An 18,540-nucleotide genomic window follows, 5' to 3' on the forward strand; every position below is an offset into this window, starting at 1 on the left:
CCCATAGCTCCAATTCAGACATCTTCCCTCTGAGCTCCACACTCAGATGTCTGACTGTCTCTTGGTTACCTACACTTTCACATCACCACCTCCAATTCATTATGTTCAAGACTGAATTCATCATCTCTTTCTTGATCCACTTCTGCCCCCTCCTCCTGAAATTCCTAGCTTGGAGAATGCTGCTCATCCAATCTTGATCGTCACTCAAGGGCAATGGTCCTTAACCTTCACTGCATATTAGAATCACTTGGAGAGTCTTAGAAATCCTGATGTCCAAGACCAATTAAATTAGAATCTCAGGGTGATAAGCCTCAAGCATCTAAATTTATTAACAATTCCTGAATGATTCCAAAGGGTGGCCAAGCTTCAGGACTATTGCCTTACTTCTTCCCTCTCTTCCATTCATACATCCAGTCAGTCAAGACTTCTGTAGTTGCTACCTTATTCTATCATTTCTCCACCTCCTCGGCCACTGCCGTAATTTAGATCCTCCTCATACTGTAGTCTCCTTGTACCTGATGTCTGAATTCCAGACTCTCTCTTCTGATCAAGCCCCCACACCATTGCCTGAGTGATTTTTCTAAAAGACAAATCTGACAGAGCCACACTCATGCTTTAATTCTTTCTTCCTTAAAAAGCTCCCTCATACCTTTCAGGATACAAGCCAAGCTCCAGATTGTCACACTAAGCCCTTTTCGGTTTGCCCATTTCTCTAACCATTCCTTGACATTGTTTCCAGAAGATCGAGCAGACCATTGTCGGTCTTGTAAAGAACAAGCTGGTTGCATCCTTTTTACCCTCACACCTGCTGTAGTCACCATTCATAAATGTTGATTTGCCTTTACTCCCCAAAGGCCAGAAGCTCTTTGTGGGCCTATAGAGGAGGATTGTATGAATGCTTATCCAATGACTTAGTGTTGCCTGCTTTTTAGCTCCAGTGTGGGGGGATCTTACCTTCTCCTCTATCAGTAGTCCCCATTCAGCAGCCCCAGAGGGTGGCTTTGGCTGGATGGGTCTCAGTTTGGTCAGTGTCCTGGGAGAAACAGATGGTACATTCAAAAGGAGCACTTGAAGAGAGTATAATGGAAAGGCTATTTACAAGGGTCTAGGCAGGCTAAGGGGGGGGAAAAAAAAAAAAGAATGGTAAACATTTGCCCAAAGGGGTAAAGGGAGAGAATGGTTTATGTAACTGGTGGAATGCTGTTGCTGTAGGAAAGGACTGGCCAACAAAGACTTGTGGCTACAGGTCAAGGAACTCAGCAGCTGCCAGGCCAGAGATCAGTAGGAGGGAACCTGAAAATAAATACCCAAACATCACTCTCCTCCTGTCCTTTCCTCTCCTTCTATAGGCCTTTCATCACTGCCTCCCAATTGGCTGAAAGCAAAAAGAAGCCAAATGGCAGGACGGCCTGATTGATGTCCCCACAGAGGTCCAACCTCCTGGGGCACAGAGTAGAATGGAGGACAAAGAATAGAGATGGAGGGAAGAATGGGGAAGTATCCTACACAGTCCCTTAGGTCAGAGATGCCCTTAATTTTCTAAAGATATTCTCCAAGTTTAAGTGGTTCAAAGACCAGAGTTGTGGCTACGGGAAAATTTCCTGGGTGGCCTTCTTTGACCTCATCCCATTTAATTTCTTCTTTATTTCTAGCAAATTGGCTCTTCTCTACTCTGAGCCATCAGTGAGATTGTCTATGAGCACATTAGAAAAAACACAGACATTTCCCACAATAAAGGAAGCCATGTCTCTTCATGGCTCCATAGCAGAATAGCTAAGAGCGTGAGTTTTGCAGCTGGACTCTCTAATTCCAATCCTTACACCATTCTAAACGGTGGTACTGGGAACAAGTAGGTCATAGCTGATTCTGAAGTCAAAATTTTAGCTGAAGTTTGTTCTGGTGGCAGAGCTGCAGGCCCTTTTCATGTCCGTGGTTCATATCAAAACAGTAATAAGAATAATCAGAAGAAGGAGGAGAAGAAGAAACAGCTACTATAAACAAGAAATTAATATATTATCATACATGGCCCCACTACCTAATTTACATAGGATATGAAGGTATATCAATTATGTTCTTTTCTAAATGCTTTCCTCTAATAAGCAAAATTCATAATCTGGCTGCAATTAACAACAAAACAGTCTCTGTGATGCCTGTGTCATTTCTAAATAATCCTTTCAGTATTTAATTATAACATGACATCAAGATTTGGGAACAAGTCTTCAAGTGCCTATAACTCCAGTTTAAAAAAGAACTTAAAGATGTATTTTTGAGGATTGCCATCTGTCAATTTTTTTAAAAAAGTCTGAATAGTGATTTCTTATTCCATTCTTTTTTCTTGTCAACAGATTGTTCTTAGTAGTTTTCTAATTGGACACTTGAGAAAAGAGACTTAGGTATTTATAGAGAAGCATGTCAGAACTCCTGAATTTTGAGCAGGTAATTGAAAAGTGTAAAACAAACAAAAAACAGGAAAGAAAGAGAGTGACAAATCTCTTACTCTACAGGTGTTGCAAATCCTTAGTTTATTGATTTCTAATATTTGCAAATGTCCATGCTTTGAGGTATCTCTTAGCTGAAATAAACATAAACAATAGTTAAGTGATTTGCCGCACTGACACAGAGATTGCTGTCTCTGATTTACTGCAAAGGGCACTACTTCCTCATCACAGGACACTAAACTCTCTTCCCCAAAGATAGGAGCAGACCTAGAATATACTCTTTGACCAAGGGACAACTTCAGCCAAAGGGAATCTTAGTGTGCCCCCCTCAGACTGTAATAGCAGCTGCCTCCACAACTCACTAGCTAAAAATTGCTAAAGGGCAACACTAAGAAATCTCAGTGTATGAGCCAGAATGCCAGAAGAAATGCGATATTCGCTTAAAAATAGCAATACCTATCATACATACGTGCACATATCTTTTGTGATAACATTTACCTTTGTATTTGGTTTGTTAAAGCTAATAAAGCAACCTGACACTCCCTTTTACTTTTGTCCACATACTTTATTTTTGCCTCTTTTGCCATGCTGTAGCATGAGATAAAGCAAGATGGGTGTCCTTCCACCTAAAACATTCTACGGGAAAAAATGTTGAGCAAAAAAAGGAGTATTTAAAAAGAAGCCAGACATGGTGGCGTGAATCTGTAATCACAGGCACTTGAAGGCTGAAGTGGGAGGATTACTTGAGCCCAGGAGTTGGGAGACCAGCGTGGGCAACACAGTGAGACCCCCCATCCCTTAAGAAATACACTTTAAAAAGGGGACCACATTTAAACTGTAGACTGAAGTGGAATGAATCAACCAGAAAGGAGAGTGGAAAGCAAATGTTTGAAAGAAAATAAAAAGAAAAGCAAGCCAACAAAATAAATGGACAAAGAAAAACAGTGAAAATATCACTAACCGTTTATCATAAGATTCTCTTTAGATGCCAGTCTAAGGTATCATTTGAAGTTTGCAGAAAATTCTTGTGCTAATAAAGCCTTTCTTCTTTTTTTAAAAAATATTTCCAAGCTTGAAATAATTGTGTGTAGTTAACCTCTATCATATTGCAAACTCTAAAATTAGAATTATTTGAACTGTTCAGGCCCTGTAACTTTTCCAAAAAAATATTGTATTGGAAATGAGTTCCTTTAAAGGACCAAACCGTGCAACACCACTGGTGGTAGTGTCTTAATTTAGAGAGTCCATACCAGTGATTCTCAAGCATTAGTATGCTCAGAGTTTCTGGTTCAGTAGGTTTGGGCCTGGCCGAGGGAATTTTCATTTCTAAGAAGTTCCCAGGTGATACTGACACTGCTATTCCCAGGCACTACATTTTGAGAACCGCTTCTATGTCACAAATCCAAATACAAAGGCTTTTTCACAATCCCTTTTAGCCTAGGATGAGCCTGACTGCAATTTCTCTTGCCGGCCACTTTAATCTTCACTTGACGGGGAAGGGAGAGTGAGAATTATGCATGCATTTTTTTTTCTTTCATTTTTAAAAAAGAAAACTCCAAGCCCACACTCTTAATTATCTGCGATGAGGTCATTTGCACCTGGGTCATTTATTTAGGCAACAAGTAGTCTTGCTAGAGGCTTTAAGGAGGTGTTCGCAGAGACTTGTGTGGCTTCCAGATTCCTGGGTCTACCTTAAATCCCCTTCCTCTTTCTTTGTTTCTTTTTTTCTCTTTTCTTTTTCCTTTCCGTTTTGAAAAAGCCCCAACTGCCCAGTCTCTGGGTGTCCGGGTTCCCAGGTCCCTAGGTGGGGGCGGAGCCCGACACGGCCCCGCCCCGTCTGCCCGCAGCGCCCCCTCCCCGGCCCGCCCGCGCCGGCTCCTCCGCAGTGCTTTCGGCTGTGAGCTTGGGCGGCGGCGGCGGCGCTCCACTTTCGGGGAGCCCGGCGGCTCTGGGAAGCTCACTCCTCCACTGGTACCCACCCTCGACCGCAGAGTCCTTGCAGCCATGAGGGAACAGCTCAAAGGGTAAGTGAATCTCGGCTCGGGCCCCCTTCGAACGCCGCAATCCGTGCACTTGTGGCGCGAGCAGGGGGCAAGCTGAGGCGGTCAAAACTTGGACAGGCGCGGCAGCGGCTGGACCCGGGGCGCCGGGCAGCTGGGCGTCTAGGAACCTCTCCCGCGGGTTCCCGGGGCGCCGCTGCAGGTGCGCCCCCGGGGATTCTCTCTAGGCGCCGGGCTAGTGGGGAACCTCTTTCCTCGGCTTTGGGACGGGCTCGGAGAGAAAAAGCTGATTTCTCTTCGTTCCCAGAGGGGACAACGCGTTCCTCACGCGGGGATTGGGGCCGGGGGAGCTTTTTGCTCCTTTCCAGGCTGCCAGTGTGGACGTGAGCAAGGCAGGCTCTTCCTAAATCGTCGCTCATACTCGCAGAAGGAAGGGGCGCACGCGGCGCTACCTTCCATTGCACTGCAAGTGCCAAAAGGTCAACTTTCTGCCTGATTTCTTCCGAGGATTCCAACTGACATTTCCCTCGCTGCATTTTCTACCGTGCTCATTCCATGCCCCAAGACCTGCAGAAATCAGGAAAGAAAGAACAAACAACTAAAGCCCAGAAGTCGAGAATTTCAGGGGAGATTTTTGTTTGTTTGCGCTTTTTTTTTTTTTTTTTTGCCCTTTGGAATTGGGTATGGAGTCATTTCTGGGGTGTTCTCTCGCGTTTCTCCAGGTGTCTGTGCTCACCTTCAAGCAAAGTTTGTCACTCCCAATCCGAGCATGGCAAGGAAAAGGGCAGGACACTTTGCTTATCTTAGTCAAATTTGGAGTTAAGTTTCAAGCTTTAAATTGAAGCGGTTTAGTTGCTTGAGGGAGACATAATATTAATTAATTATAAACTATTTTTACATCATGAAAAAAATCCATTCGATTGAAGTGGTGAACTTTCAAGTGGCGTCTTTAAGTGAAATCTACATTCTTCCTTGGGCGATAAACTCTTGGTCCTCTGCTCTATCCCTGCCACCTCTCTTTGTCACCCCCCCCCACCCCATCACCTTTTCTTTTTTGCCTAGATTTTTTATTACCTTTTTCCTAAGCCCCTCTTTAGAGGATACATTTGCTGTTGGAGGAGCGAGAGGAGCAAATGAAACAACACGGTTATATGAAAGGTCTCTGACCCTTGAACACCGTGGAATTGGTTTCAGGCATCATTGTTTGATCTCCGATCGGACACGACCCTCAAAAGAAATTGCTTGGCCGAAGTTGAGGGTGGGAGTTAAACCTTGAAAAGCAAATAGAACCGAGGACAAGTAACAGCTGGAACAGGCTCCGAGGCAATCATCTTTGCCCTGGCTTGAGCCAAGCAGAATAAACTGGTAAATATCCCAGGGAACAAGAAATGGGAACTAAAATAGGATTTCTGATACTTGTATTGACGCCCACCCCTCCAAAGCCCTGCCCCACGGTAGCAGAAACTTTAAAATATATTTTACCATCCACACCCTGCCAGTATTCCAGCAATACAAGCCAAGTTCAACAATTCAGCATGCAAATGCCAAGGTTCCTCTAGAAAAAGAGTCTGATCCCCAGATTAAAGGGAAATCATTTGTGTGTGTGGATCAATGGGCTCCAGATTATATATGAAGCCAAACTCTAATCCTCTGCAAATCACAAGAGAACGCTACCTTTTTATATTGCTGCATAGCGATTAGTTTTCTCCCTGGGAAGTAGTGGAAAGATAGTTTTTTTAAAAAGGCAACTGTTCGGAATATTTTCAGTACCAAGTAACCGTGGTGGCAGAAGAAATCTTATTTTAATTAGGCAACTGCCATTTTCCCAGCCACAGCACTAGGTATTTGTTACTTTTTACAAGTGTTTAATGTTTGTTTTTAAGAAACTAAAAAAGCAATTCCAATAAGTCTGATTATTCCAGCACTGACAGCAGGAACAGCTCTGAGGCAGTTATAATAACCTTGCACACTACTTGAAACTAAAGAAGGTGAGAGAAAATTTAAATTGTATGGTAGGAAATTAGGTCAGCCTTGTGCTCAGTAGAGTAATGCTTTAATTTCTTATTATTGACAAGTAGGTGTTGCCGGGGTCTTTTGTCACAGTCGATGGTTTTATATTTTAATTTCCATCAGGTTCCTATCACAGCCTCAAATAAAAGGGAAAAAGAGAGATTATCATGGTTTGTACATGGAAGAGGGGGAATCTTCATATAAATACTGCTCAGAGAGGCATATCTGATGCCAGGCTTTGGAACCAGCAGTGCCAAAAATCAATAAGATTTGCTTTTAAAGATTTAAAGAGCGTTTAAAGGATTATTTATGAAGCTTATGTCTGTGTTAATGTATATACAGACTTATGATCTATGTTGAACATTATTCTCAGAAAGGCCAAACAAAGATGTACCCGTTAACATGTGAACAGGTTTCAGAATTTCTTTTTTGGTTGTTCATGGTATGTGGAGAGTGCATTTCTGATGTGGAGAGTGAAATGCAGAAAAGAGACAATTACCAAAAACAGTGCCACCCACCCTTCCACTCCCTCCTTCCTAGCACACCATGTTTTTCTATATTGTCTGCGTATTTCAGGTAAGTGTGAACTCTTCTCATAGAGTTATTGAGAAATCGCTACTGTTTTTGAAGGCAGGCACAGAGTAAGAAATGAAGCTGTAAAATCTTTATTGATCACGAACAAAAAATTGGTTTGTCCTTCAGAGTGGAAGATAGATATGAATTATGCAGATTTGTGCCTGTTTCATCCAGTCCATATTCATAGTTCCTATCTATTTTAGGGGGTTAAATGTGTCCCAGTAGGGGTCTGGATTCATCACAGGTAGAAAATACTCACATGCTGTGAAGTGAATATTTGGTTCATCATATAGTTACCAAAAAATCTGAAGCTATGTTGCCAAGCACTTTCAGTATTACATGATTAAAAGACTATTTCTCTCCTTTTGAGTATTAGTCACACCCTTTATTCTTTTCTTCTTTCCGCTTGTGCTCACTTCTTTTGCTTAGAGCTGGTTTGCAATTGAAGTGAAACTAAGACTGCAAAGATGAAATCTAAATTGTTTTTCTAGTTCTTTTGCATTGCTTAAAAATAAAAGGTTTGTGTGTTGAAGGTGAGAAAGGTTAGCTTTGGAATTGTTTGAGGAGCTCATTTATCTGTGGTATTCAAGTCCTCCTGAATCACAGATAACTGGGAAAATAGTACCTATCAAGGACTAATATCTTAACTCACAAATGGGCAATGGGATTGGGGGCTTAGAATTTCTTCCTTCCTCCAGTAAAGGAGATTCTCAGTTTTGCCAAGGACTGATGGATTAAAGAAAATTATTTCTAAAACCCTTTTCATAATTTTAACCTTCAAAATAAATTCTTTAAAAAGGTAGGAAATGTAGGCATGCCAACAGTCGTGAGATTTCTTGCCGAGATGGGGAGCTACATGAAACCCTCATTCATTCTATGTGGGATTCTCCTGTAAATTGTATGCACCGTTTCTATTTCCTTTTAGAATTGCGTTTGGTACAAGTTTATTTCTTGCCTATGTGTCTCCAATTTGAAGTCCACTCCAGATGGTGGCTTTTCAGGGTGGTTCCCTGTCTCTGTCTGATCAGGCTTATCAGCACAGCTAAATGTTTTTCTGCAGATCTATAGAAGATGTTCCGGTCCTTACAAATATCCTGGAGATGGGACATTGTTGTTACACAGTGTGACTAGTAAGGGCATGTGTGAGCCCTTGTACGTGTGGGTACACGTGTGTGCTTCCTCTCTTCTCTCTTCCTTTCTCCCTGGTGCTAGTATCACATCTTAATGACCTTTGGAAATAGAGGAGGCCTGAATGCAGAGTGGTCTCAATAGAAGGTAACCTTTCCTTGCTCTGTGTACGGAATTGGTATACACTCACTTTGCGAGCTGAGAAACGCCTGAGAACAAGCAACACTTTTTCTATGAAGCTGCAAGCCGCAGCCTCCTTGTACTGTGCATCTAAAGTACCAGGCCCGCCTGCCCCTTCCCCAGATCCTAAATTAGCTTGGTGGTGGGGTTTCCTAAAACCCCTTAAAGCAGAGAGACCACATCTCATCCTCTTCTTGCACTTTAAGACTTGAATGTCACTGTGTTACATTCCCTCAACTGATAGGTCCTTGTTATACTCCTCAAATGTGAATTGACTCTGTGGAAAAGTAAAAATGAAGTGAATGTATTTGGAAGACAGTGAAACAGCCCTTCACAAGTAAACATTTTCTTGCAAATTGATTTCAGTAGCCCTCACTGTTCAATCACTGATTGGCAAATATCACAGGGATGGTCTTTGAAGTACAGTTTGGGTGATTTCCATATGTCTTTATGAGATTTATGATTGTATTATTTTTCTCAAACCAACTTAAATGGTTCTTTTCACTTATTTTTTTTAAATCACAGGTGATAACATATAGTGTGTTGGTTTTGCTCTCTACAAAGGGTCTTTCTTAGGCTTGATTAACTATAGTTGGATCCACATCTATATTGTAATCAATTAATAATAGATTTGCTTTTAATAGATGACAATTTGAGGGGCACATGATACCAAAAGCGACCACATATTGAGCACCAAACGGTGCCGGTCACTTACCTATAGCAACTTAATCCTTTAATCCTCCAAGGTAAGCAGGCTTGCTGTAAATTTCACCCCCAGTAGGGCACAGAGCCCTAAAATTCAAAACATATGCTAAGGCCATTTGACGTTGTTGCCTCTCCAAACTCCTCTTTCTGTGTGAAGCCTCTGTACTTTGTGGTCCTCTTGAAATGCCCCAATTTAAGTGATTTCTCTTTTTTTCCTTCCCTACCCTTCCCCCCAAAAGATTATGAATAGAATCTGCATATGAGTACCCAAATATCATTCAGAACTTCATTTTACTGTATCAAAGTCTGTCATGTAATCCCTGAAAACTGGAAATATGATGCTCTGGTGATTTATGTAGATGGGCCAAAGTAAGGAAAAGTATATGTAGTTATTTCTCCAGGGTTTATTCATGTAATTGAATGAGGAACAAAGGTGTTTTGTTCTTTTTGTGGCAGGAGCTGATAGCTAGCAACTACACTTCAAGAAATGGAAGAGAGCTGTGAATGCTTCATTCAGGCCCAAGTAAATATAGGAAGAGGTGTAGTGGTGTATAGTAGAGCATACTGAGTTTAAAGAAAAAACACTCTGAAAGTAATGGGAAGAAGGAAGTTATGATATATTAGTTAGGCACTGGATATACCTTAAGCTGAAATGAAATACAGGTATCATGGATATGAGATCTGGATATGTAGAGAAAAGGGTAATGGAAAAATGTCAGAGGCAGTGAAAGCAAATGAGAAGTGAGGTGATTTATATTTATTGAATTAATGTCCAGTATCTCTTTGACAGAGTTGAATAATTGTCAGTGTCCTTTCTGTAGTGTTTCACATTGGATGGGTGAAGAAATCCTGATATTCGATTATTGATCACGTAACAAGGTCAATTTGTCATAACTAAGGCACATTCAATTTGTGGATACAAAGAAGAAACAAATTCTGGAAGCCAATAATGTTTGTATTGCTTTTCCCTTTGAAAACAAAGGCAGGGGCCTTTCTGCTTGTAAGATAAACATTTCTTCAATACACTATGGAAGTACTTTGAAATAAAGGCTCCGAATGGTTCAAAAGCAAATCATGTTGCTTTGGTTTTTTCTCTTTTCTCGACCACCCATTGTAAATTCTAAAGTCTTTCTTTATGTTTTGTGTTTTAGCCATGAGACCCAAACAACTTGCTGGGACCATCCCAAAATGACAGAGCTCTACCAGTCTTTAGGTAAGGACAAAGCCCTGTTTCCTCCAAGTTAAGTGACCGGTGGCTTTTAGGATAAACTGGTTTGTAGTGTGAAAGTTATTTGCTATGTAAATATATTATTAGATTGTTTCAAGGGTGAAAGCAATGGCACCTTCCTATCCCAAATTGACAATCACCTTTCTTTTTTTTCAGAGGTTCCTTAAAAACAAGTTTTAGAAGTTGATTGATTTCTAAAAATTCAATACACCTGAAAGGGCCTAAAGGTCTTTGTAGTTTTCTTTGTTCCCTAAAAGGATGGAAAAACACTTGCAATTTACGGCTGTTTTTTTTCTTTTCTTCCCACGAAGATGGAAAACTGTTTCAGGTGCTTATTGATTCCTTCCATGTGAAACCGAGACAACTCTTTTGCCAAACCACAGCTGTTGTGTAAAGGAATTTTCTGCAGTCTTTCCAGTGCTCACAGTTCCTAAGGCCTGGCAGGTCATTAATGTGAACATTTAAATGATTTCTTTACTATGGCTTGTTTTGTGTTTATGTAAGAGCCTGACAGTTGTGTTTTCTTCCCCCTCATAACTTGAAATGTTTTGAATAGGTACATAGCATGCAAATAGGGGTTTGAAAACACCAGTCTTTTTAACACTTGAAGAACGTCTAGATATCTCGTTTGTCATTTTAGATCTACAAGGAATATTCTGAAATGAATTATCTTGAGTCGCAGCTTGTTTTTGTTTTTGTTTTGTTTTGGGACAGGGTTTTGCTCTGTCTACCAGGCTGGAGTGCAGTGGTGCGGTCATAGCTCATGCAGCCTCGAAGCCCTCTGTTCTTGTGCCTCAGCCTCCTGGGTAGCTGGGACTACAGACATGCACCACCGTGTCCACCTCATTTTAAAAACTTTTTTATTTTTGTAGAGATAGGTCTCACTGTGTTACTTAGGCTGTGTGTGTGTTTTTTTTTTTTAATAAAAAAAAGTTAGTCATGTCTTCTCTACTTTTTAAAGTCTGCATTTCTGTGAATGGACATGCTGATAGACTAAAACGCGTAAGGCGATCTCTTTGGATTTAAGGTTACGTGATAAAGACCATGGGAATCAGGGTGCTTAAACATAAATTCTGTGTAGGTATATGTAAGTGGGGTGTGTGTGTCAGGGGGTACGTAGGAATTACTGCTTTTGTGTCATAGATTCTCACTGAATGAATTTCAACTATAGAGACACCAAGGACTAAAGAAGAGATATTAGCCAAAAAAATTGTTTTATTAAACATTTTTCTAATTATAAATGATCTAAATTGCTTCTAGAAAACCTGAAAAATGCAAATAAAAAAAACACGAGAAAGGAAAAAAAAGTCACTTATACTAGTCAGAGCTTATCCAATACATTTAAAGTAATATGATGTCGTTTCAGTCTAGTAATAAGTGTGTAAACATTTAAAAATCTACATAAAATTGGGATCAGCTAATTTTCGAGTGCTACATTTCCAGCCCCTACAGAATGTTTTTGGCTTATAATTGCAGACTGTTTATACCACAGGTGGAAAACGTGAATGCTTATCTTTTGGCAAATGAGAGAATGAAACAGCTTCATCTGAAGTGGGCAGCAGCTGTCCTGGGCAAGCTAGTCTTCTATCCCAGTACTCCAAGAACCCCTGTTTGTACAAGAGGAACTAGAAATCTGTCTGCAAAGAACTAATTTAAATTTGTCTGTGTGCCTCCTGATCATAACCTGTGGTTTACACAGATTTAGCCCACTTCTAATATTTCCTACTCTAATTACAGTGATTTCTAGTTTTAATATTTTAATTTACTCTTAAAATAATTATGGAATTAATACCTATTTATATTTTTAAAAATTTAAAAATACAGGCTAACAAAAAAAAGAGACAAATCATTCATAACCTACTTAGAGTTAGCTGATGTTTAGTAATCTAGTAGGCATCTTCAAAAATGTCTTTCTATACATATATTTTTCTAGAAGCTGAATCATTCTCTCTCTCTCTCTTTTTTTTTTTTTTTTTAAAGACAGAGTCTTTGCTCTTGTCGTCCAGGCTGGAGTGCAGTGGCGCAATTTCAGCTCACTGCAGCCACAGCCTCCTGGGATCAAGCTATTCTCTTGCCCCAGTCTCCCGAGTAGCTGGAATCACAGGCGTCCACCCCCACAACTGGCTAATTTTTTTTTTTTTATAGTAGAAACGGGTTTTCACCATGTTGGCTAGGCTGGTCTCAAACTCCTGACCTCGGGTGATCCACCCGCCTTGGCCTCCCAAAGTGCTGGGATTGCAGGTGTGAGCCACCGTGCCCAAATCATTCTCTTATAACTTGCTTTTTTTCCACTGAAAACTAAAGTATTACCATGGCCATATTTCCATTTTGTTGTTTAGTATTCTGTACTACTTATTTTGATTTACTCTGTAGTGAGGAATCACAAACATGTTTGATGAAAAGCTAATTATGGGCTATCAATGAATACATGTTTGCTCGATTAATATGAATGTAATTTACATTTAATCATTATATTTCTAAAATTTTCTCAGTAGTTTGGATGTGGTGACAAATTCACTTGGATAAACTCACTTGGAGCTACACTTGGATTGGGCTTGTGAAATCACTCAATTTCAAATGATAACAGAAAATCACAGTTGCGGGGGATTTTAGAACTCATTTATTGCAGACTTTCTTTTTTATTAAATCAAGTTTGAGTCATAATTTGTATATAATAAAAGGAAACCATCGTAAGTGTATGATCAATTCCAGCCCCGTTTGAAATTTTGTTGAATGCTAGCCTAAGAACAAAACATTTGCAAGTGAATTAAGTGTTGAAATTTCCTTTTCACCTTTCAGAGGTGATATTTCCATTATTTTTGTAACAATCAACATTCGTTGGGCTTTTATCCAAATGGTGATTAATCAGATAACATCTCCCATTTATTGAGGGCCTATTATACATGTGCCACATGGGACACGCCAGCAACCAGCCTCCATGTTGGATGGTACCAACATCCACATTTCACAGGACAGTGAAGCCAAGCTCAGGGAGGCATTGATCAGGGCTACACAGCTATGGGGGGCTCCTGGATTTGTTCTTGGTCTTGTGTTAGTGCTTTCACTGCTGTCATTGATTTTATTCACTAGGTAAAGTATGTTCATGTTGGTTACTTCACACCTGCTACACATATATATGAATTGGTAGTTTTATCTATGAATAGTAAGTTACTTCAGTGGTATTTCTGGAAATGGTATGGTGGGTTCCTAAACAATGAGCACTCCTTTCACTGTTGCCTGGCACACCCAGAATGATTGGCTTAGTTCGTTATATGGCTACATCATTTTTTTTTCTTTTTAGAGAGAGAGTTTCACTCTGTTGCCCAGGCTAGAGTGCAGTGGTATGATCTCTGCTCACAGCAACCTCTGCCTCCCGGGTTCAAGTGATTCTCCTGCTTCAGCCTCCTGAGTAGCTGGGATTGCAGGCGTCTGCCACCATGCCTTGCTAATATTTGTATTTTTAGTAGAGACGAGATTTCACCATGTTGGCCAGGCTGGTCTCGAACTCTTGACCTCAGGTGATCTGCCTGCCTTGGCCTCCCAAAGTGCCAGAATTACAGGTGTGAGCCACTGTGCCTGGCCTGCCTACATCCTTGAGATCCTGTATAAGATTAACTACCAGCAGTGCCTTTCCCCCTCTCTAAAATTATGCTGTTTCAAAGTCAAAACATGAACATAAAATACTGAAAATAAACTTTTTATTGCTTTTTAGTTTTTACTTAGTAGCTTATGTTTTTCTTCTTCAGGAGGTATCCCTTTAGGTTCAAATTGCTCTTTGAGCTGGGTGAAATTGTCAGAAGCCTTCAACTACAGCCAGTTCATGAAAGGTATCTTGAAAGCAGAAACGATGTTGTGGTCTGGCATGTCAAATGTTTAAGACCGGCCGGACACGGTGGCTCACGCCTGTAATCCCAGCACTTTGGGAGGCCAAGGCGGGCAGATCATGAGGCCAGGAGTTCGAGACCAGCCTGGCCAACATAGTGAAACCCCCATCGCTACTAAAAATATAAAAATTAACCAGGCATGGTGGCAGGCACCTGTAATCTCGGCTATGTGGGAGGCTGAGGCAGGAGAATCGCTTGAACCCAGAAGGCGGAGGTTGCAGTGAGCCGAGACTGCGCCATTGTACTCCAGCATGGGTGACAAGAGCAAGACTCCACCTAAAAAAAAAAAAAAAAAAAAAAGAAACAACAAAAATGTTTAAGACCACATCTCCTAATCGAACCTGAACCTCAGGTCTCTGGTGGAATGCTGACAATATCAATATATTGCTTTTTCCCTCTGTTACCCCCACTCCAGACATACTCTACTGTGGAAGCTACATGGTTCACAGTATGCATGAAAGGTTATACATTCTTAAAGATGCCCACTTCTAAGGAGATTTCCCTTCTCTAATTTGCCCAAGTTCCCTAGCAGCCTGTTCAACACATGTTTCTGTTACCTGCCTTGCCCTCAAAAGCATTCAGGTGTTCCGCACACAGGGTTTGAACAGAGTAGGATTAAAAGCTGAAAACGTTCTGTAAAAACTGAAAAAGTAGCAAGTATTTACTGATGAAAAGCTATGCTATTGCTTGCGGTATTACCATTGGAGCTCTCTAATAAAGTCTAGGTGGTTTTCCTTTTCCACTGATTTTCTACAATGAATTTGTATGTACAATTAGGTGTTTGGCAAAAAACAAAAATTTCTTCGTCAATATCCCCTATTCTATTTCTTAGTGTCTCTATAGCTATAGTTCATTAACCAGTGAGAACCTATGACAGAAAACTAGCAGTAGCCACAGGCATGCGCGCGCGCGCGCACACAGACACACACACACACACAACACACACACACACACACACACACACACACACACACAGATAATTTATGCTTAAGGACCCTGATTCTCATGGACTTTGTCAGTTAACCTTTAAAACAAGGAGATCACCTCATGTATTTTTAGTCTGTAAGTATGTCTAGTCATAAAAAAATGCAGATGTAGACATTTTAGAGATAGAGAAAATAGAACTTTTTTGATTAAAAACTAAATAAACAAGATAATTAATTTTAGATGATTTCCAACGGATCTAAAATGGCTTTTCAGAGGAGGTTTCCATCAAGTATTAAAAGTATTGTGTTCCTCTCATATATAGGCTGTGTACCTATGCAAAAAATTGAGAGAAAGTATTATCAGAGTCCCACACAAAGCAAGACACAGCAAGTAGATAATTTTAACGTTCGCTATGATGACTGAACAGTCATTAGGTATTTGAGTCTCCAGAAACTTTTTTACACCACATTAATGATTTGTCAAAAGCATTGTCTTTGATTTTTACAGGGAAGAAATCACTAAAAGCAACTGGAAATCAGTTTTCTTTCAGCACTTTTTCTGCGACTACCCCCAATTGTCATAGAACAGTAGTAGAGAATAGTAGTGGAGTGAGTGGGATATAAGAGACCAAGTGTCTCATGTCTGTTTTTTCTAGGTCTTGGCGCTTTATCATTAAAATGTGAGGACATAACTATCTAAGAATTTTGTTTTTCTTTTACTTTGGGCTAAGGGTGTGGCAGGCTGTTTCTAAACTTGCTGTGATCATCATTTTTCAAGAGATACTGTTTTCAAGAGGTACCTTTAGGCTAACTCTGCAGACAAATGGATTTCTGAAAGTTTAATCATTCCTGTGTTTTGAAATGTACATTCTGAGAAAATCAACAACAGGAGATGATCATGCTACCCATCCGTATCTTATAGGCTGAGTGAGGCAAGCTGTTGTCAAATAGAGAGGCTCTTAAAATATTTCCCATTAGACTCCTCAGGGCCATTCATTTGTTGTTGAGAGGGCACATTCTTTGTCGCTCCCTAGAAGTTAGTAATATTTTCGACTCATGAGGTGAATTTTAGATTCCTATTAGCATTTTTACAAATGTAATGGAAAGACTGTTCCAATAGGTTAGCTTGGTGATTTAAAACCCTGAGCCCTTCCAGGCTCCAGAAAGCATTTACAAAATTGGTAGATGTTAGATAGTAAGATGCCCTGGAATTTATTTTGAAATACTAATATAATATCGATTTACATGAAGTGCAGTTATGTGGTTAAAAGCCTGTCCTTTTCTCACAATTTATGTCTAGGTCCATAACTTCATTACTGAAATTTTAAGAAAATATTTTTTAAAAGCTCACCCTGCCCCCATACACATAATATGTGCTGCTTAAAAACACTTTTTTTAATTTATTATTTTTTTAAAGACTGTATCTTGCTCTGTCACGTAGACTGGAGTGCCATGGCCTGATCATGGCTCACTACAGCTTTGAACACCTAGGCTCAAGTGATCCTCCCACCTCAGCCTTACAAGTAGCTGGGACTATAGGCATGTGCCGCCATGCCTGGCTCATCTTTTTAAATTTTTTTTGTGTAGACAGGGGTCTCACCATGTTGCCCAGCCTGGCCTGGAACTCTTGGCTCAAGTGATCCTCCCACCTTGGCCTCCCACAGCTCTGGGATTCCAAGTGTGAGCCACTGCACCTGGCCTCACATTTTCCAATTTTAAGTCTTACTACAAACTTAAGTAATCAAGAGAGTAGTTACATAAGGACAGATATACTGATCAACAGAGTAGAATTTAGGCTGGGCATGGTAGCTCACACTTGTAATCCCAGCACTTTTGGAGGCTGAGGCGAGCAGATCACTTGAGCTCGGGAGTTTGAGACAAGCCTGGGCAATACGGTGAATCCCCGTCTCTACAAAAAATACAAAAATTAGCCAAGCGTGGTGGCATATGCCTTTAGTCCCAGATAAGAGGCTGAGGTAGGAGGATCATTTGAGCCAGGGAGGTTGAGACTGCAATGAGCCGAGGTTGCATCACTGCACTCCAGTCTGGGCAACAGAGTGAGACCCTGTTTAAAAAAAGCATTGTTTCTTAGCCTGTCTTATTGAGGGTCTCTTAATTATAAATACACTAAAATATTTATGTGGTTCCCCAGTGATTCCTTTCTAAATTACAATGTGAATTTTTTTTTTTTTTTGCATTTGTGATACCATCAATATAGTACAAGAATACCAGTTTACAAAGGAGATATATAGGTAAAAATAGGATAATGTGAAGACAGAATCACTGCACTTCAGAAAGCTGGTTTTATTTCAAGCAGTTTATTAAAATCTAGATGCACCATATGTTCTAATGTTACTTATTCCAATTTCCTTTTCCTTCTTTGAAGCCTTTTTAGCCACAAGTTTTTTTCTCAAGAGGTATTGGTTCCTTTTTACTTAAGTTATAACATTCTTCAGAACGATCTAGCCCTTTTTAATCTGTTGTCCAAGTTTTGGAACCCATTATCCAGCATGATGCTCACTTGAATTACGCAAAAGCTCTCAATTTTCAAAAATGAACTTCTGAGTGTTTTCGAACTTCTTAGGAAAAGTGGTGGCTCACGCCTGTAATCCCACCACTTTGGGAGGCCAAAGTGGTTGGATCATGAGGTCAAGAGATTGAGACCATCCTGGCCAAGATGGTGAAACCCCACCTCTACTAAAAATACAAAAAATTAGCTGGGTGTTGTGGTGCGCACCTATACTTCCAGCTACTCGGGAGGTAGAGGCAGGAGGATCGCTTGAACCCCAGAGGCAAAGGTTGAGCCAAGATGGTGCCACTGCACTCCAGCCTGGTGACAGAGCAAGACCCTGTCTCAGAAAAAAACAAAAACAAAAAATAAAAAAAAAAAACATAAGATTTGAAGGCAGTTGATCAGCACATGACCCTTAGCTTCATGCTTCTGGCCTGCAGAGAGCTTCAGAATATTAAAGTGAGGATTTAACTTTAGGGTCTGCTGGGCCTCAGGTTATGGGTGTGATTCTTCAGCAGTTCTAGTTAGGAGGACTAGTTAAGTCCTAGTTAACAGGGCTAAGAGCTTCTTAAAGATACATGAATATCATTATAAATCAGCAATTGCAAGAGAGTTAACACTGTCATCAAAATCCTTGTACCTCTTTCTTCAGTTTGCCCAAGAGGAAGGAATATCATAGTTATTTGCTCATTCCCCTCTTTCCATAGGCTTTCTACATTCCATTAAGTATTCCCTCCTGAGTATGCTCTTGGGCTAGAAACTGCAGAATTCTGAATGACTATGAATTCCTTTTGCATTAGGAGTTTGTCCTAATGCTTTTCTCAGCATATTTTGTGAACTAAACTGTTCTCCACTAAGCTACTCAATATTTAGCTTTCCTTGGCTCTTGCTTCTAATTCCTTAACATACTGCTCAGTGTTAAAACCTCTGCCTTTTGCCTTTTTTTTTTTTTT

At 40.4% G+C, this 18,540-nt stretch overlaps 1 protein-coding gene across 14 annotated transcripts in view; it reads left to right on the forward strand.

The window, feature by feature from the left end:
* DMD (dystrophin) overlaps positions 1-18,540 on the forward strand; it is a 2,133,401-nt gene that overhangs the window by 1,969,718 nt on the left and 145,143 nt on the right. For 10 of the 14 annotated variants that reach the window (XM_017548497.2, XM_037745683.1, XM_037745686.1 and 7 more), the window contains one exon: positions 10,189-10,250. In XM_017548497.2, coding sequence (XP_017403986.1) covers positions 10,189-10,250 — 62 coding nt within the window. Of the gene's footprint in view, positions 1-4,306; positions 4,463-10,188; positions 10,251-18,540 lie in introns of those variants that run through there. The other 4 variants (XM_017548509.2, XM_017548510.2, XM_017548508.2 and 1 more) reach the window with 2 other exon arrangements.

The sequence above is a fragment of the Cebus imitator genome, unplaced genomic scaffold (genome assembly GCF_001604975.1).
Source record: "Cebus imitator isolate Cc_AM_T3 unplaced genomic scaffold, Cebus_imitator-1.0 Scaffold208, whole genome shotgun sequence".
Classification (NCBI taxonomy): domain Eukaryota; kingdom Metazoa; phylum Chordata; class Mammalia; order Primates; family Cebidae; genus Cebus; species Cebus imitator.